Raw genomic sequence first — 21,512 nt, 5'->3', positions numbered from 1 at the left:
CGGCCGAAAAGAAGCGACGCCTCAAGACAGACGGACGTTTGTCCGTTCGCTTGAACGCGGATCGGACGGATGATCTGGGCGGGGGCGGCGCGCGCGAATAAACACAATAAATTAACGCGTGCCAGGGGATGCTCGGGACGCCAGACGTATTTATGTTTGTTGCGAGGAATTCAAACTTTCTTGGCAGGAATTATGACCCAGTTATACAACCATATCGTTAAATATCACACATACACAAACAAAAATAGATAATAAATAATTTCCTCAAAATTATATTCAAAAAAAATGAATTTTGAATTGTTACAGTTGAAACATTCAAAAGAATACAATCGCAGCAATAGAATTGCGTGAAACTAACCAAAACTAAAACAATTCAGCAATAAACCAACTCGAAAGCAAGCGTGCGTATTGCAAACGCTCGCACGAACTAAACGAGATCCGAAATGAGTACCCGCAATGTTGGTGGATCGCATGCATCGCGAATAAAAGGACAAAGAACATCCCGAAACAGGGCTGAGCGCCGAAAAGAGGCGCACGCGAAAACTAGATTTATGGCACTGTAGGTTTAGGTCGTCGTAACTATTTCCCGCCGTTATCCGTTTTCCCGAATCCCGGCCACTAAATACAGTCTTTGATATCTTTCAGATTTCACAATTCCACCTTTGATTATTTCCCTCCTACAGCCCGATTGCGTCTATTTTCACGTTCCTATACCCAGCATTAAAATAAACACGATTCACCGGAACACCGCAATATTCAAAATGTCGTTACGTTAAAAATACTGCTTCCACCAAATCCTCATCCTTCGGATTCTATCTCTGGAGATAAAATCACACACTGAGGTAGTAGGTAGAGGAGATATACACTTAATAATGAAACGATTTATCTTGATCACATGTTGGATGTGTGCAACTTATCTCGTTACGTTACGCGAATGGAAGGATTTGCACGTTCCTTCGATTTCCATTACGACGATTTCCTTTTGAAGCCGACCGAAAAGTCACATTTAGTCTCCATGCTACGCATGCGTGTTGCCTTTTTTTATCATTTAGCCGCGCGTGTTATTTCGCGTTCCTTTCTTCATCAGGTTTGCCTGCTTTAATTTTATTTCTTCATTCCTACGCTGGCGGTAGCATTCGTCTTTGAATCCGACCGCCTCCGAGGCCGTAATTCGAATCGAGAACTTTCAATAAGTCGACGCGCATATATTACCTATTCAAATGCAAACTCATTTTGTATTTAAACCGCGCGCGAGCGCCTTCGGCGGCAATACCACGAACACTACCCGGCGCCTCCACCACCAACTCCTTTGACGCAATCCACATCTTACAACTTGCAGATGTAGAATCTCATTTCTTACTAGATTTACTCACCGTATAAATAAAAAAATTGCAGGAGCTAAGAAGTTTAATCAAAAGCACATAATGAAATATAATGTAAAAAATAAATCCATCGCGGCGTGAAGCAACAATGGATGAAAACAAGCTCGCTTAATATTGTACGGATTTAATTAAGATGTATCCAATTTCGATAAACTTTTACCTTTATAAAAGTTATTTGCTTTTGCCGAGACTTGACAGCGTTGATCGTTCGCATGACTGCCGCCAACCGGGCGTACTCTTCCGCCATGGTAACAATGATGTTAATTGGATATTAAATTCGTTTCTCGACAAATCACTTTTATTCTGTTTGAAAGTTTGCGCGAGCTGCTGCGTAAACTTTCAAGCTAAGCGTTCAAGTAATAAAACTTGCATTATCATCAAACACTGTACCGGTAAACAAACATTATCAAATTAAAATTTACCAATTAATAATTAAAACGTAAATAATTAATATATTTGGTAAGTATTAAGCAAAATAAAGGTAAAATTTATACTTTAACACACCTTGTAACAAAATTTTAGTAAAAGTAAAGTAAAAACCTGTAAAAAGCAAAAAATAAACTTTTTTGACTCAACATTCATTCCAATTTTTCCAATCAACTATAAATTTTATTTAGTGTCCGACTTGGACGAGTTCACAGTGTATTTATTAAGAAACTCCATTTTCAAAAACCTTGAAAGTAAAGCCTCAAAGTCCGTAGTCGTCCTGTGAGCAAAATTTACTTCTTCTGTGCTCCTCCCGCTCGGTTTACTCACGGCTCTTCGTTCGCCGAAAAGGATTAAAAAGTTTTCAAAACAGTTTTTGTTTTGCGCGCTTCGCTGAAGTTTTCTTTCGCGTGGGGCTTTACAGCAAACAAGATTTGCGCGTATTTAGCCGCAGGATGACTGTAGGAGGACTTTACTGAAAACCGCCACAAAGATGAAACCCAAGCAATGTGTAGGTTATTGGAGTTTTTAAACTAATAACCTTTGAACAAAAAAAAAACAAGAAAAATCGTTTGATATTATCGTCTCATTTTCTTACCTTTAATCAACACTAATTAAGAAAATAACGGATTATTTTAAGTTTTTAAAACGTTGATAAATATTTTTGTTTTTTATTTTGTATTATTCTGTTCGTGTACTTGTAGTCGTTTGGGTTTGGGTTTGGCACAGACTCGGAAGGAAACATTTCATGCAGATTTCCAAAAGTTGCGCGCCCGGCAAAGTAACGCGTTTAATCCGCGAATTTCACAGGACATTAGGCGGCGAGAGCGGGTTCGCTTGGAGGTCTTCGTTGTCTGTAGTCCTCTGTACATTCAACGCGATATGCATATGTATGTTTTACGTATGTTAGATATAGATAGACGTAATGCAAATGAATCGTTTTGGTTTGGCGCTCCATGCCAGCCGGGGCCAAAAAGGGTGTAATTTCCAAAGCAAAACTTCCACTACCCCAAAACTGTTTAAATCTGTTTAACCCAATTACAGCTAATTTCTCCAGCAAACCTCAAGCAGGGTCTGAAGCCTTTTTATTGCACTTTTCATTGAAAACACAAAGGTCAACTGCAATAATCAACAAAAAGTGTTTTTGCAAAGATTTTAAAAACTCATTATCAAAGCACTAAAGTTATTTGTTTTGGTTGCGACTATGAACATAAATAATTTGCGGCAGCGCACACCGCGGACCGCAAAAAACGAGCAACGAATAGGCCACCAAAGAGCAATATTTTTCACATTTCCCTCCGAGGATTTTTTCCTCTCTCGTTCTTTTTTTTTTGCAAACGTTGTTTGCATTCACATGTTGCAACGCCAGGGAATAATATCGAACATGCCACCGGAGTTTTGAAAATGGATAGCATTGTTGTTTGACATTAATGAATATCAAAAATTTGTTTTTATTAAAATTTTTATCAAGAAAACAAAAAAATTAATGCCAACATAACATATGTCCCATATATTTTCATCTGCTTTCCAACTTCATATTATTTTTTATACTCACGCCCCTTGGCTGCTTTCGCTCTAGATATCTTACCTTCAAGCCCTTGAAGGCATCTCTTTATCGACCTTTGACTAAATTTCAATTTCGGCAAGGAAATATCTCATCGTAACGGTCCGCCGCGACTGCACGCGAACGGAAGCGAAATGAATGTATATGCTCCTCTGTCGACAAAGCGAGTGGGTTTAAGGACGAAATGCTCGACGTTTAGTTCAGCGTTGCTCGCAAACGACTTCCAATGAAGATCGCTTCCCATATCCTTAACAACCAAATATAATAAGTGCCAGAAACGGGGTACTTACTTGTTCCGAAAAAAAATCCACGCACTTCAGCTTTACAAGCTTTTTAAAAGGAAAATTCTTTGGAAAAAAATGTAATGATATTAGTTAGTTCATAACCTCGAAACATTACAATGTAGTTAACTATTATCGCGCGCTAATACCCGAATAAAGAGCTTCGGAAAGGGCGTATTAGTCAAGCAGATTTAGCGCTTTCATGTCGAAGTTTACGAGGAAACCGCCGAAGCTCAGGTACACCAATGTCATTAATAAACGGCGCGATCTTAATATTTCATTAGACTGTTATTCGATTATACGGGTTCCTTACTAAGCCAGTAAACAACTAGTTGACTTAACTAAAATCACGTTACTACAACAATATGTTCAAAACTTATACCACAACTCAAACATTCGACATTTTTCAACCTTTCAGCTAAACAAATTGAATTTATGAAAATAAATTATTGCAAAACTATGAATCGTGTTTGTCGTAAAAATTCGTTGTTCTTGCCGAAAACGACGAAACAGATTCTTGAATCATAAACCGAACTATTTTATGTCGCGTAATAACTAACTTTATATACCCGACAGTGGCTTTCTTCTGCGCGACCGAAACTAAATCGTAACTATCGTAAAATGTTCCTCGTCCACATATATATCTCATCGCATGTGGAATTCCGAGGCAGGCCGGACGATGAATTATATCGACGTGCACGTTCGGCGTACTTTCGCTGTTTGTTGCTTATCTCGGGCGAGCCACAAGCCTCGAGAACGGATGAAGGCAAGCCGAACAGAAAAATACCCAGGGAAAACTAACAAAACAACGTAGGGCGCATGGTTTTGCATTACGACAAGGCGGGCAACATATCATTTTTATTGCGCTAAGAGCTGCGCAGCAATCGCTAAGAAGCGACCGCGGAATGAGTCCGGCCGTCGCAAATCAAAGCTCCGGCAATATCGCAAATATAAATCCGAATAATAAAATATGAAAGAGATGATATGAAGATTTTAACTATAGCCATTTAGATGAAATTTAGTTTTATCAAAAGATTTTTCAGTGTTTTTATTTTTCATTTTTCTATTTTTACTTTTAAAACGCCAATTTTCACTGTTTTAAGACATAAAAAGTGTTTTAAAGTACTTTAGTCACGGTCTTTAGTCACGGGGTGACAAAAACTTTCCTTTTAGCAGCTACTTGAAGCTTAATATATTAAAATTTGTTTTATTTACTAGATGCATACAATTAAACCCACTTTACCAACCATTGTGGTTTGTATTATTAATAAACAATAACTATCACTCTAATAAATAACAATTGGAATACTGTTCATACTAATGTAACGGCAGTGAATACCAATTTGCACATATTTGTTTGAAATAACTCTTCAGCTGTATTTGGGAATTGCCATTCTAATAACTGAAATTTAAATGTTCGAGTGGCGAAATAAAACAAACAATGCTTCGATTACAAGCGCGCGCTGTTTAACTAAATTTCGCCGCGTGTTTAGCGCATACGACACCGGAGACCCACGCTGACTGGTTGGTTGGCTACTATTTGCATTCGACGCGGCTTTGCGTTTGTAACAATTATCATTATATTGCATAATGAACACTGGCAAATTAACTAAAACGGAAAATACGGCGCATTGCATGCATAAATAGCGATCTCGCGAATTATAATTTTGCTGAACTTTGTTAAATTGCAAAATCGCGAATTGATTTACATTAATTTGCATAATAATCGGCAGGTGTGCTGCCTGCGGCCGGTCTGAGGCAATTAATACAGGACTAAACCTGCGAACATGCATTCGGGATATGTCAATCTTAATAACGCTCCAATTGTAAATTACATTTACAATAAATTATGTTATTTGTCAATATAGCTTAGGTTTACTGTAATTTATGACTAGTGCTTTGAGTTGCGGTATAAGCACCGAGCGCAAAATCTCCAAAAACTCAATTTAAGTAATTTAAAAATATACTCTGAGTTTTTACATTTCCTGAAAAGAAATTTACAATAAATATGTCTAATGCTTTGAGTTGCGGTATATGTACCGAGCTGAAAAATTCTATAAACTCAATTTAAGTAATTTAAAAATATACTGGGAGTGTTTTACATTTCCTGGGAGGAAATTTACAATAAATTATGTTATTTCTCAACATAGTTGTGTTTTTTAGGTTTATTATAATTTATGCCTAATGCTTTGAGTTGTGGTATAAGCGCCAAGCAGAAAACTCTAAATACTCAATTTAAGTAATTTAAAAATATACTCGATTTTTTACATTTCTAGGGAGTACGTAGGTATTATTCTCTGAGAATAGTTTATGGTTCAGTGGACATAATCCGTCCCGCTTGTTATTCGTTACATTCGTTACACTTTCCGGCCACTCGTGCAAACCCTCCACGTGGCTGCCTGCCGCCCACGCCGAAATAGCGAATCCACTCGGAGATCTTCCCAGAAGCACCCACAACCAAAGGCGGTGGGAACAAGTAGGTCAGCACCGAAGATGTCTCCTTGTTTTCATCGCCATGCGGCTTGTAGTTTCTTGTATATTCTTGTATACGGTCCGCATTATCTAACATTGTGTACTTTTTCTGAGCAGCCCACAGTCGTCGCGGAGTTCTCGTACTTTTGCTATGCTAGAGGCAAATATATTGCCGACGTATATGAGAAGGTACGCAAAAAATGGGATTTTCCGGCCCAACTAAATCCAACTACGGCAACAACGTCTATTCAAGGAAATTGTACGAGTATCTTAGTTGTCTTTTAGGTTTTTTTTATTCAGAGTATACTTACACCTGGTGTTTGAAAAAATAATTAAGGGATAAAAACTTAAATTGAAATTTTGGATAAATATTAATATTAAAGTCATTTTGGTTGTTCTCGCGCTTTGTTTCATGTCATCTTCGTATTTTATGTGTAAAACAACGCTGGGTGCCTGGAGAAAAATTGCGAAACGCTGAAAACGAGCATGAAAGAATGGCAATCTTAATTAATAATATCGCGTCGAATCATCAATCATCGATTATTGTTGACGTCGCGTAACGAAGACAGCCGTCTACGGTTACAATGTTTATTTCCGCCACCATCTATCGTGTGTATCGGTTACTTCGTTAGCGGATGTTTTCTTTTTCGCCATTTATGATTGTCACTTTGAAATCGAAAATTAAGTGAAGATATTTTTACTTGTTTATTACATCGTCTTCTGCTACCGAGATCGTATTTTTTATTTTTTTTATAAAAAAGTTTTACTACTGAGGAAAACTGAGCGTTTTTATTTTCTGAAATCGCTTGAAAATCTAAAAGAAACTGCACTGGCAGAGCAGATGCAGACACAGAGATATAGCCTCATTGAGCGCTTGATCCTTCACTCTGATCCGACAAAAGAAGACAACATACGAGATGCATCCTATGACTCAACCAGTTTCAAAATAAATCTTTCCGAGATCAAGGTATAAACATTAAAGAAAACAAAGTTTAGAAAACTTTAAACATGGTTAATAATATTTTATAATTTTTTACTGATAGTGATATTTTTGTTTTGATTTATGAAGGTTGGAAAATTGCAGTTGGTATCCAAGAAGCGTAAATCTCTGTTTTCCCGCAGGATAGGAATCAACGTTCGTTTCTCGCACCATTCGAGGAAGTAATTGTTTGTGGGTTTACTGCCAATGCTGGCTCGAGCTGAGTTACAGTAATTGAAATTTTCGTTCTTCAACTCTTCTCTGCTTTCAATGAAAACACCTCCGTTTCACAATTTGAACACGTCTATGAGCAGGTGCAATTATTTGTAAACTTTTTCACCGTAATATTCACCGTTTAATTAAAGCTTGTTTTATTGTGCTTTATTTCATAACTGCAAGCGGGTACTTATTACTCACTGCTTATTATCCACTCATTGTTTGTTCTTTTGCAATGTTCAGCTTTTAATAAATTGGTAGATCTGCTGAATGACGGCGCATCATTTCGTATTTTACTTTGTGTTGCCTTTTCGTTGCTTTGTGTTGCTTTACTGGTCGATAAAATATATATTACTTAATTTATTTCGTTTTCATTCATCATCAAACACAATTTTTGTAATTTTGCATAGTATACATTCTTTTATTGTATAAAAAATAGAAAATTTTCTTAATAATAACAAATTTAATTTTTTTGCAAAAAATTTATGCAATTTATTTTTAAAACTTTAAACATTTAAAAAATACCAATCGTAAAATCTGGTTTGAAATGTATGATGATGATTGCTCGCACGATAATATTTTTTTTGGTTCAATTCCTTTTGTTTCTGTTCAAATGATCTTGAGTCAATGGAGCGAAAGAAACGTGGACTTTACCCAAGCGTAATAATAAAAAAATAATACCGAACGAAATTGGAATAAAGTTTACGTCAAGCTTTGTTGGCTGGCGTCGCATTCCAAGCGAAAATATTTACCAAATAAAAAAATTAAAATCAATGCCAACTTATTACAAACGGCAAGAAATTAAATTATTTTTGATACTCCTGCTTGTTTTTATGCTTTAATTTATTACGAGCCTCATTTTTTAGGAATCAGTGAAATTGCTCGCTTTACTTCCGGAATTTTATTCCATGAAATCAGTCGTTGGAATAATCGTGACTCAGGCAAAGAAAAAAAGGATCGTATTGGAATTTATTTATTCGGGTCAATAACTTTTGTTGCAATTTTCAATTCTTGTTTTCTTCTAGAGAAATTATTCAAAATAATCTTTTGTTTCTATTTTCCGGTATAAATTCGCATTAATTCGCTGCGATAATGTTTTTATGTTTCTATATTTCTACTTCTCGCAAATGCGAAGGGAAAATCCAATGAAAATTAAATTTCCACGCGATGATTTCTCCTTGTTGCGTTTAATTGCAATCGCATCAAGCGAGTGCTCTCGGGGGCATTCCATTCGCTCCTCGTTTCTTGTGTACGCACGCATCACTTTTGCTAGTGTCGACATTTTATTCACGTCTTTTCTTTTTCCGCCTCAGTTTTCAGCGTTCGCCGTCGGCGTCGCAGCTGCGACGCTCCGCAGATAACTACGTTAATCTAATAAAAATCTATAGCGAGCGTCACGCTGTTAAAACAGATAAGAGCTCCAGTGCGAGAATTTCCAGCACAATCCCTATTGTTAATATTTTCTTCAAATAGAAAACCTAATACCCCGACCAAAATCGAAGCGTCGTGATTAGATATTGTGGCGTATGGTAGGTAGCATTTGGTGACATTTTACACATAACTTTTTTCTTTTAATATTTTGTGTAACGCTGAGGAAAATCTGCGATATAAGAGTGAATAATCCAATTGTGTTTTTAATTAATTTTATAAACAGCGAAGGGGATATTGTGCTCGGCTCAACTTTTTTTTAATAAACAAAACAACAAAAGCCTAATTTGCTTATTACGCTTCAGCAAACACACCTTTAATGAAAAACAGGAATGCGATGGGAAGAGAAGCACAAACAAGGCGACTCTTCCAGACAATTTTTTGCTTTTTGCTACACGACATCACAATCACAAAATAAAACAAAAAAATAAAAATTTAAATATTAGCCAAGCAAAAAGCGTAATGGATTCATTCAAAGTGGCATTTCAAAAGATTTCAGGAGTCGTGGTGCAGAAATCAGCGCGTAATGAACCGAAAACCCAAACTGCGGCACTCTGCGCGAACGAATGCGCTTGAAGAGTTTTCGATACGCAACAAAATAAACTTTAGAGTTACTGCGGCATCGCGGTATAGTGGCCGCGGTCGACGCTGTATAATACTGCGTCAAAGCACACTGTGCTCTGCACAATGAAACAGGAAAGACGAAATGAATGCAGCAGCGGCTGCCGAAGAAGCGTCGGCTGGGCCGACTTACGAGCTGACACAATCCGCAGCGCAAACAATAGTTGCTGAAACTTTTGCAATTACCGAAGAGATTTTCAATGATATTCGGGGGCATACTTTTGAATTGCCACCGCTTTCCAACCCGGAAACTCCTACGCCTAACCGAAAGTTTGCAAAATTAAGGATTACGAGTTTTTAGCGGTTAACAACAAACGCATCATCTATAATAAGCAATATTACATAAAAACTTTATCGACAATTTTTTTCTTCCTCCGCATGCAAAAACACAGTTCATCGAATTGAGATTCCACATTCAACCCGACAAAAACGAGTGAATATGGCATGTGGCGCACGTATACCGCAAAGAACTCTCGAGGAGCATGCCACAAAGTCATCCACTGTGTTTGCATGTCATTTGGAGTGCGATGTACCCGCGCGCGCGAATGTTTGCACTTCGTTCGTTTCGTCCGCCGCATGTCGCTTGTTATCATTCACATTTCTGTCACACATTTTTCATAGCGCGCGCCACCCGCCACTTCTTGGCATGAGCGCCATACGAACACGATAGCAGATAATACGCGGTCGGCGGCGGCGGCGGTGACATCGAAACGCGACCCGACTAACGAACACAAGAATTGCCTCACATACCAAGCGCATCATAATGGAAAAATGTCGGGAAAGGAAGCAAAAACCACACAGGAAAAAAAACGAACTCAACTCGATGGTGGAAAACGCAACGTAATGTTTGTGCTTGAGACAAATACGTGTCGCGTAGTTTTCAAGATGGATGAGCCCGTCGCATTTAAATTTAGCTTAATTCAGTGTACACACAGCATAAACATGTGACATAATGACATAACCACAAAGATAAACTACTATTCCTTAAGATAGACAGGTTTTTATTGTTTTATAAAAAAGGAAACACTAAAATTAGTCCAAATAAAGATTGGAATCCGTTGGTAGGAATGCGCATTAATTGAGACTCATGCCCACAGTCCATTGCTGATTAATTCAATAACGAGGTGGTCGCGTGCGGCAGGTTATTAACGCGCAATTATGAACCGCGTGTAAGTTTGGCCGAAGGCGGTCGTCGTGCTTAATTTCCAACCGCGTTGTTTTATTGCTGCATTTATTATGTGTCCCTCTATTGATGCGAGCGTGTTGATAACATGCGTTTGCTTTCCGAAATAAAACCACATATTATTGCGCTTGGAACGCACAATTACGCACGAATGCGAAATGCAAAACGAAAAAATCCGGATGGAAATTAATTTCCCAGCGTTTTAATGGGTGATTAACCCGAAATCGCGCTGGGAATTCATTGAGTATATACCATTTTCAGCAGTTTTGTGTATTTTACTATTTTAGATTAAAAGCACGATAATTTTTCGGATAAAAATACGCGCTGCTTAATTTTTGTAATTTTCAGTTGTGGAACTAATATTTATTCGGAAACATATTGTATTACACCTTGACGTGTATTAAATTTGTGAAAAAGTGTGAAAAGCTTTTGATATGAGTTTTCTTGACTTGACAATTTTCTAGGCAAAAAAAGTTCGCCGAAAAAAAACATCGCTTCAGTGCGGTGGAATGATTGAATTTGTTGTGCGCAATGTTATCGCCCTGTTGCAGAATCGGCGAGCAAAACGTTGTTATCGCACGCCGGCCGCTGGCAGCTCACACCACGCGTCTTCGGCACCACCGCGGCATCGCGACGCCCTCGGAAAATATGAAAAATGACATATTGTCGCGGCATTCGCCACCGGCATCTAATACACACAACACACATAAATCTTGCATGCATCGCTTGCTTACTGTTGTTGCCGGAATATCGTAATAAATGCAATAACAAAACGGTTCACAAATTTTCCTAACGATGATAAACATAAATAGTCAGAGAAATAGACAAATTTATTATAAAAAATATTACACATAAAATAATTATAATTAATTATTAATAATGTTTTATTTATAATCAAAATAAAAATAACAAAAAATTTATTTTTTTATTTTGAAAAATTTTATTTTCAATCAAAAGTCTAACGTTGTGGTTAATATCTCCTTCATTGATATGTATGAATCTTGAAACTCGACATGAATAAAAATAAAAAAAGATGAGACGCCAACCAGTATTTATTTTGTCTGCTTGAATTAATAAAGAGCCAGCATGAAAGAAAAACCACAGCACAGTGTGAGTGCATGTGCCACATTCAACAGTATAGAGGTGATTTAAAGAACTTGTGCCGAACCAGTGAGTGAGTGTTTGTATGCGGATGGATACGAGACGAGAGTTTTATCACGACCATGTGAGATGGCTCCGGGTATTGACTCGCAGAGTGTATGATAGAGATACGTGCCGTGGTGTGGTGTGGGTGGGTGTGAGGAGGTGGTGCATATGGGCGCCAGAGTGTATTGGCAATTTTGTTGCAAATTCCAGACAGCGCGAGAGATAAAATAAAGGAAAACACCGCCAAGGCTTTACTCCTCCTCATACACATTCTCTCCTTCAACGTCCGCGAATATATCATGGATGATGTAAAAGTAACTTTGCCCGCAAGAATTGAAAATTCATTGACTGCTTTCGGAGATGTTAAAAATTTACTTTGTAATTTTATATTGATACATAATATATATTTTCGGATGGCCTGTAGTTTTGCCCTAGTTAACAATTAATTTAATTAATACCAACACAAAAACATTAATGAATTGAAGCCAATGCAATTATTCCAACTTGTGGAAATTGCATTTCACTAAAATACATAATAAAGTGTCACAATTAAAAGTGTGCAGCATTTTCAGTGAACAATTTGTTGCAATATTTTTGTACGAGTTTAACAATTGAACACGCGTGGAATACATATTTGAACAAATATCAAATATGCATGCGGTTTCTTCCAATTCAATTAATGTCAATTATTCAGCGTGTTGAAAATATCTCTCGCTACAATTTATAAAAATTCATTGTTTTCCACTCTATATGTAATAAAATTGAGGTTAATAATGTGTTTTGTTTATTATTAGAAGATACGCATTCCAAACTTCATACACATTGAGCCTCAAGTCAAATGTTGAATGAAAACTCCCCGAAGGTGAGTTTTACCCACAAAATCTATATGCGCACATGCGTGAAGAAAGCAACCACTTAGCATACCCTCCGCAACCGCTCGGCACATTTACCTTCGAAAGTCAAATACATTTAAATATTTAATGAAAACCGTACTGCTTGCCTTGAGCGCATGCGACGAAGAAAAACGATCGGGCGTTAGACCTCCAATCGTAAACGAAAGGAAAAGTTTTAAATTTACTTTACTACACTCAAATAAAACTTCTGCAAAAAATCAGCCAAACAAAAATTACGTTTTTTGAGTTTTTGGGAAAGTATGGTGTTTAAACATGTGAACGCGCGACGTTGTAGAATTAAACAAGAAGCGGAAAAAAGAAAAGGGACCAGCATTGTAGTAAAAATTGTTTGAGGACACAAGCGTGTATAATTTATTCGTCTCGCCCGTCGTTCTTGACGGCGCTCCACAGTCGCAGTAAAAGAAATTTGAAAACTGTCGTGCGTTTCAAGTTTTTTTGCGTTGGCCTAGCTGCGCTACGCGATGTATATGGTGGCTGGGTAAACAGTGAACGCGCAAACAGTGGAAAGTCCTCGCTGAGAACAAATTAGTTCGGTTCTCCGAACGTCGGAAGTCGCGGCAAACTTTTTTACGTTTCGGCCCGCAAACGCAGCGCTCATAAATCGTTTGTTTCATTCTATTAATTTATTTCGAGCAGGGCAAAACTTTTTACTTAATTATTTTCTACATCTGCGCAGCGTAATAAAACGTGAGTTAGAAAATTAACAACGTTAGAAAACATTAAATATTTTTCGTATTAAAAAAACAAAAATAAATCATAATTTTATTTCTCAAAATGTTAAAAATGTGCATAAATTTTTAGTCTTGAGTAATTTCGTCAGCCTGCATTATTAAAGTTGATGTCTAGTTTAATATAAATTTACGCGCAGCAAAAGATTGACTTCCATGAAGCTTAAGGCAATGAAAGCTCCGCATGATGCGGAAGCGTGCAACGGCTTTACGCCGTGGCGCCGACGTGATGCTGAAATATGCGCGCAACATATGACGGTAATTAATGCAATGACAGATGGTGCATGGTAATATAATGTGCACGCCTCGGCTGTCGACACGTTCGTGCATTGTCTTACGTGCAGGGGATGCTGCACGTCTCGCGGAAAGTAAACTAGTCTTTGCAGCGCTGAAATTTGGTTGCTGTTTCATGTTTCTCACATATTCCACGCATAGAATTCTGTTTTCAGGCTAAAGAAGTTACAAATTACCAAATGAACTTTTTGGTTATGTTGGTCCAGGTAATTTCCGGGTTTTGATGTGTTTCCGGTTACCTGCCAAAAATAAACCCAAGCTGGTATACGGATATCATCTTCCGTTTCCTGTATTTTTTTTAATTTTTTTATTTTTTGACGTTATTTCTTGTTAAATTTGTATTTATACGACTACTAATTAAAATTACAGTTTGGTTACTCCTAACACGGCTTCATTAAACTATTATCAACACATTTGTTGGGAACAATTATACGGCGCACAAACTACGCGCGTGTTTGCGCCCGGCGCCTCCACCATCGCATCGTGTTTGAATGCGATCGAGGGCGGTGCACATTGCTGCGAGGTGGATTAATAGAGAACGGACGATAAATCAACCGCTGGCAATGCAAATCGGAAGACAATTGTCCTTGCTGTGCGCGGGCGAGGAACGACCAACAAACGAAGTTGGCCAACGGCGGTCGGTGTAATGTCGGAGGGTTTGTAACGAGCGCGCGCTCTGTTTGTCTATCTGGTCCTTCCAGATACGAGATTTTAGATTCTGGTTTGGCCAAGTACGCAATTTCGACTATCAGGAGTGGCGCCGGTGTCGGACATCTCTATAAGGAGCTCCGGTCCTTCCCAAAACCGACGACTAAATCTTCAGAGGCGGTTTAGATTTTTTAAACATAATTTTACATCAAAATGTTAAAGATTAAATCGGTGTATGTAATTTTCGCGTTGCTTATCAACGCTTAATTACATTAATTTGTAATTAACATGCAAAATTTGTCCTGAAAGCTCACCGAAGCTCATTTTGTCGGCTTTGCCCTAAATTTAAACGAAATTTGTTTGTTTTTGTATTTTGATTAGCATGTGTGAATTTCCCGCACATGTGCTGCGTTTTAATATTCACATTCATTAGGTGTGTTTCAAGCCAAGCTTGTACTAATGCATTAATTTTTTTCTCTGCGCGCGAGCCTTGATGCAAATTGCCAGCGGGGATTTGGTCGACATCCTCAACATTCAAACGCATTGCATAGCGCTCTGACCCTCCGCCTGCCTCCCTCGTCATTATCATTACCAAATGGGAATTAAAAGCGTTCAGTAAAATGAGATCATCATTTCATTTCGTTGTAGCGTACATAATAAAAACAACGAATAGGAGAATTAACTGCAAATAATGAGCGTAAATGAGTGCGGATTCCTTTTTGAAAACATTTTAAACAACGCTCATTTATTTTTATATAAATAATGCGAATGGTATACACAATGATTTATATTGTGTTTAATGGGATGTACATTTTTGTAAAAAATAAAATCCTAAGTTTTTTGTCAGTTTTATGTTGTAATATGATACTATTTGTGTTTTTTTCTGAATTTTGTAAAAAAAAAGTCTTTAAATCTTTTTTTTCTTGAGGTAAAAATGTAAAGATTGAAAAAGATTTCCCACTAAGCGATTTGCTTTACCCAGCAGTGAAAAAATGAGATCAACCGGAGTAGTAGAAACACTAACCTTGCGCCTTAATGGTGGCCAGCATCCGCAAACAAAGCAGGACGAAGAGGAAGGGCCATTTCTCCAGTCCCATGACGGCTGTTTATCCAACTACCCTTTATTTAACACGCCGGCGTGCGCGCCATCGTTGGCTTTATTGCAGCTGGGGAATTCACTCATGTCACTCTCCTGGCGCGAAGAAATTTGCGCCGAAATCACTTTCGTTTTCTTGGCAACACTTTTCCACGCCGCTAAAAAACCACCGCCCGATTACTTCACCTTTATCCCTCTGTTTCCGACCACAAATTCAAGCTGAGTGACTTTCTAAATTTCACTTGAAGAATCTGCAACATTAAAACAAACATTCAAAAATTATTACCTCCACCAGAATGCTGTTTAAAGTGATATTACACTAAACATAAAACCACACCGAATCGATTTATGATATCCACAATAACCGTAACTATTGGCAGCGCGCATTGTAATTCTGAATCGCGGCAAATATCACTCGTTGGTTTTCTGCGTGCAATTTGTACGATTAATTGTTTGTTCGATTTTTAATCGACTCGGCGAGCGCGCGATCGGCACGTTTTCAACGCGTCCGGCACATTTGATCGTCGGCGGCAGCGGGCTCATCATGGTCGTAATTCATATTGTGGCAGCATCATCCCCATGCACATCATCGGTTGAAATTGCTAAAGTTGGATATTGTAGAGAGTAGGCGCGGGCGCTGCGCTGGATATTGATGATGTGGAAGCGCTTCGCTCGCCTCTCGTTCGCGTCATTCTACGGTGAATAAATCCATCGATTATACGCATGCCATTTAACGGCCGTGCTTCCGCAACTGCAATTATTGCTAACGTGCCTATCTGTATGCACGCACATTTGTTTGTGCTTGGTGCCGCGCGATGCAATGCATTAATGCGCAAATATTTCCACTCTTATAACACCCATTTTTGCATAGTGAAACGTAAAAACCGCAAAACAAGAAATAATTTCATTCCAATCTACAGGAAAACGATTCAATCAAAATATTTATACAAAATTATGAATATCTTTAGTTTTAAACACAAATATTTATGTATTTTGTGTTTATCCTGATTTTATTTCACTATAAATAACAATTATTAATATTGAATTACTTTGCTTTTATATTTCAACATTGTAACTGTATTTTTCATTGTTTCAGCTTTTACAATATAATTTATTCGCATATTCGTGAATTTCCCTAGTTTGCCACACTGTGAATGCAGTTGATGTTCGTCTAGGTAGAAAGCACATTTTCAGCGCGTTGCATGATGCCGTCATCATCATCCGCACGTGAAAGCATCTCAGCGGACAATAAACTTTATTACGTTCTGCACAAGCGTCGAAGAGCACCGCATCAACCCGACTTACATCATCCGAATCATACAGGATTCACTTGCAAGATAAAACTTTCGTAAGAGGTCATAACTGTTGCATCTCGTAACGCCGCATTTATTCATTGATGTAATTTTAATTTATAATATTATTTCCAGCTACATTGTAAATAAAATATTATACTTTGTTTGTGTTATGAAACAAACTCAGAAATTAAATATAAACCACACTGGAAGAATATTGCGGGAGAAAAAGAGGACATTTTTTAATAAAGATTAATTTAAGTCGTCTGGTGGCGAGCGCCACTATTCCTCAGCGCTGTCAAGCGTGTCTGCCTTTCTGGCGTTAGTTACGACATCGTTTTCCACATTGTGGAAAAACGTGTGCACATTCGTTTCGCCCTCAAACAGTCGGCGTGCGGTAACACAGTGTGTGATATTTCAGTTGGTGCGTAGTTTTTGCGCGTCTGCGGCGTGCAGGTGCATTTGTTTTCGAACCGACTGTAGAGTGTAAAAAGAGCTGGCTTGCTCGGTATGCACGAAACGTAATAAAAATATAATACTTTTGTTATAATATGCGAAATTTATTAAACCTTTTATGCGTCGCTCGTCCGGCGTCGTACTTTTTACGGCCCTAGTCAAAAATGGAATATTTACATCGTATACATGCGACAGTGTGGATGTAAAAGTGTAGTAAACGAAAACGTGGACGTGCGAAAACGTCCAGGGCCGTTAGATGAGCATCCAGATAAGCATCATGGTTGAAATAAACGTAGAGTTGGTTGCATACCATAAAATTATTTATATTAACTTATAAAAAAGTGTTTTACATATTATTTTACTTCTGTAGTCGCTGACAGTTGATAAATAATTAAAAACACATTTATTTTAGTAAAAAAAATATTTTTTGAATTAAAGTGTTGAAGGAGGTTCGGAAATTTAATAAAAATGCCTTCACACCATGCTGGGTGAAGTCAAGAGTCGACCTAGGTTGGTCTCGGGCGCGTTTGATTGGAAATGCTCGATAATGCATCACGATTCGCCGGCATTTCATCGTAATATACGCCGGATTATTAGTAGGCGCAATACGTTTGCACAAACGCGCCAATATAGCGCCGAACATGACAAAGCATCTTGTCCCCGCAGAGCGTCTCCCGCAATTCCGTGGCGCGCTGCTTCCGTTCGAGCATAATCGCACGCAGCGCATATCGCTCATATCGGATTCGAGGCGCGTCGCCCGCCTGAATCGTCGACCCGGATTAATTAGCATACGCTTATCCGCGGCAGCGGGCGACGGCCCACGAGCGACGTCTTGCCTGCCTGATGATGCTCCGGCACTTTGCAATTTAGATGATTATCAGCGCAATAATAATGCAATGTACGAACGATATCTACGCATTATAATCCTCGCACGCACGCCGCCACGTCGCCCTCATTGCTGGCGGTGCGGTATGACTCAAAGCAAAGGCGGAGGCGCCTCCGCCAGTGGGGGTAGAAATGTGAAACTCAAACTAGGCCAGCAGGCGAGCGAAATATGCAGGCGGCGAAGGAAGGAAACGCTGCGAAAATGGAACGCGAATGTGGAGTGGGATTTTACATACGACGCAGGAGGGTTTTAGACCACAACCAAATGTTGCGCAACGTTATTATACCCAGAGAAGAGGATGCAAGCAAAACATGCTTCAAATTGATTACACGCATCTAAAGCTACTTACGGTATGTCATACCATTACCAAAACTACAAGTGAAAACAATATTTTTAAAGATTTTTATTTATAGCGACAAGGGATTTTGTAGAATACAGAATTGGTTGAATATTTATCAGAATATGTCTTTGCGCACGTGCCGGTTCATAAATATTCATTAATTCCCATCTCAGAGGCGCGAACGCCATGCTAATGCATGAAAAGCAGAAATATCGCGAATATTTACAAATATTCAAAGCTTTCTAAAATACAGAAGCATACAAAAATAAAATATCACAAAAGTATGTCAAATTTTGACACAACTTTATCCTTCATCACAAAATATACATTTTGATGGCGCGTGTCAGCCGTCACGCCTAGTTTTCCACCCTCGCACAACACCCCATTAATATTATTTGATGAAGGACCGTTGACAATGTTGGTATTGTATTGCAATAGGTGCGTATTATTGGCTCTGTCAGCAACATAAGTATCTCTGTCTGGAATCTCCGGGGAGATATTGAGAAGTAAAGCGGTTCCGGTAACATTCGCCGCGGGGATGATGAGCGAAGATGAATAATGCGTCTGTTTTGGCACGCCGATATATCTATTTGTTTACTCGCCCAGCCGCTGCCACTGTAAACGGTCCAGCAAATGTTATTGTGTAATGAGGAGTGACGCACTTCTGTGAATGCTTTAGAGGCTTGTTTGTCACGTCACCGAAATAATCAACTTAGTCAACACACGCCCATTATGATAGATCTAACTGAATCAATTCTATACAAGCACAAACATACTATTTATTTCAAAAAACACAATTTTCAAATGTAAATGTAATTTATGAATGAAAATTAATTAACATTGTTCTTGTATTTTCTGTTTTGTGTTTTCGGCTTTGTGTTTTGATTCCTTCGCCTTTAACTTTCTGCGAAACCCGCATTCACCTGCTTCAGGCGTCTCTTATCGTAGCTTATTAACACACGCCCGAAGTAAAACTCCGTTTTCTACTCCCTTATGACTTATAAGCGCACAATATACAAACAGAATATTGCAGACGCAATGAATTCGCCGTACACGTTTGATTCACTTCCGTTTTCTCTCTGTGAAACGAAAAAAAACCGTAAAATGTATGAGGTAGCGCACGGGCCACAGAAACTCATTAATATTGATTTGGTTCGGTGGATGTTGACGACTGCGACGACCGCAACCCGACGGGGGCAATCAGGTTAATGTATTTCGTGTATTGAATGGTGGAGGCGCGTGTTTGTTTGCAGCTTTTCGCACCCTGTAGCCTAGGGCGCTTCTTAATTGAATAAAAATCAGAGGACCGAAAATTTCCCCGATATCCGTTTGCCAACGTCGACGCAAAGACGAAGCCTAATGATGATGACGCCATCGGCAATGATGAAAAGAAAATGCAAACCGAACAATTAAGCTTGCGCAACTAATTAACGGAACTACGGATGCGTAAACAAAATTCACAATACAATAAAATTTTATTAAATTATTTAACGTTATTCCTTGTGTTGTTGCATTAACGAACTGATTTGTATTCTAAAATTGAGCGTGTGGAGGCGCCGGGCATCGTTTTTGATAACGGATGCCCGGTCCGGCGATAGCTACCGGCATTTTCATTCCATTATTCGAGCCGGTGGGAAAACGTAATCGACGTGCGGAACCAATTAAAATTGTTATTGTTAATGCTATTAAAACCTATTGATTTATATACGTTTCTGTTCAGGGGTTGTGCGCGCCTGTGTTGTATACGGGTTGCCACAGATATGGGCGCATTTTTGCCTACCCAAACCAGTGTGTCCAGCTTTATCAGCACAAATTACACATTTCGAGAGCCGAAAGTTTACTACGGATTAATTCGCTGTGTTTACATCAATCAGCGATATATACGTTGTTTCAGGAAAAATCAACATTGACACGGATATGAATAATTTAGTTTATAATTTAGTTTATTACTTTACCATGTTTAATAAATTATTTCTTTTTTGTTGATTGTTTACTAAAAGTTTTATATTTTGATGCATTAATTTTTTAATAAATGTATTTTATTTTATGTATTATGGTTTTTGATTATAAATATTAAAAAAAAGAACAGAGTTAATTGAGTATAATATAAATAAATACTTTTATAGTTTGCTGTTATAAATTTTATATCAATATTTAAATTGTAAATTAAACATAAATAAATAACAATCTAACAATACCAAATTACAAATCTGGCCAACTTTTTAATAATACAGATTAATTTGTATAATAAACATATTTTTTATAGCATTTATAAGTATTTTATTTAATATTATGTCGTTTTTAATGCAAAATTATTGATTTTTTAAAGAAAATGTCTCATATATTAAAAAATAAAAATTTTGAATCAAAGTATCTCATAGTTAAAAAATGGTGTAGAAAATATTGGCGTATAATTTATGACAGTAAGCTCTAGTTGTTTCATCCTGACACTTAATAAAGAAGAAAAATTATTCGTTTCATAACTTTGTTTTAATTAGCTGTTTTATGTCGAGCCTGGCTATTATATTACAGGATGTGAAACTTTAACTAGCAAAGTACAGCATTGCAAAAATTTAAAAAAAACCTAATAATTAAACCAGAAAACAAATTTAAAAAAAACTGCACAATTCTCATTGTCATTTTTTGTCAATATTTTTTACACAAATAATATGACTATTGATTTTGTTTTTTCTCTTTGTAAAAATCATTTTATTAAAATATTGATCCTACGAAATGATTTAATTGAATTTGCTGCAAAATGTAAACAATTTTAATTAAATTTTTTCCTTGCTATCCGTAGCAAGCTAATAAATGTATCAAATTTTGAAATTTTCAAAATTACTAAAGCATACGCACAAAAAGCAGGCATTAAATGCTTAATGCGCTGTCGTCGTTGCGCAGAGTGGCGCTGCGCTGGGCTTTTGTACGAATTATTAATGTTCGCGGAATTAATCTCTCCCGCACGGATTAAATGACTTATGCATTCGCGAAAGGCTCGATTGTTTAGCTTAAATTGCCCAGAAACACAGCGTCCGATTCTTTTTAATGACCTCTCGGCCGAAATACCGCAAGCAATAAATACGATTTTAATTAAATAGTTGAAGCGCCCCGAAAACTAAGTTATGCACATTTTAAATTCCGAGTTATTTAGTTTTTGTGG

The 21,512-nt window shown here is 37.7% G+C and overlaps 1 protein-coding gene across 2 annotated transcripts in view; it reads right to left on the bottom strand.

Moving 5' to 3' along the window:
• Nucleotides 1–21,512, bottom strand: part of LOC135799097 (limbic system-associated membrane protein-like) — a 78,607-nt gene that overhangs the window by 42,760 nt on the left and 14,335 nt on the right. For both annotated transcript variants that reach the window (XM_065312115.1, XM_065312116.1), the window contains exon 2: nucleotides 15,307–15,629. In XM_065312115.1, the coding sequence (XP_065168187.1) occupies nucleotides 15,307–15,379 (73 nt within the window). In that variant the 5' untranslated portion in view covers nucleotides 15,380–15,629. The remainder of the gene's footprint in view (nucleotides 1–15,306; nucleotides 15,630–21,512) is intronic.

Source organism: Atheta coriaria, unplaced genomic scaffold (assembly GCF_025399875.1).
Source record: "Atheta coriaria isolate IRGN ID8LTWV9N9 unplaced genomic scaffold, Caltech_Dcor_3.1 hic_scaffold_9_pilon, whole genome shotgun sequence".
Classification (NCBI taxonomy): domain Eukaryota; kingdom Metazoa; phylum Arthropoda; class Insecta; order Coleoptera; family Staphylinidae; genus Dalotia; species Dalotia coriaria.
Note: the sequence above shows the minus strand (reverse complement) of the source record. Positions and strands in the feature narration are given on the sequence as shown.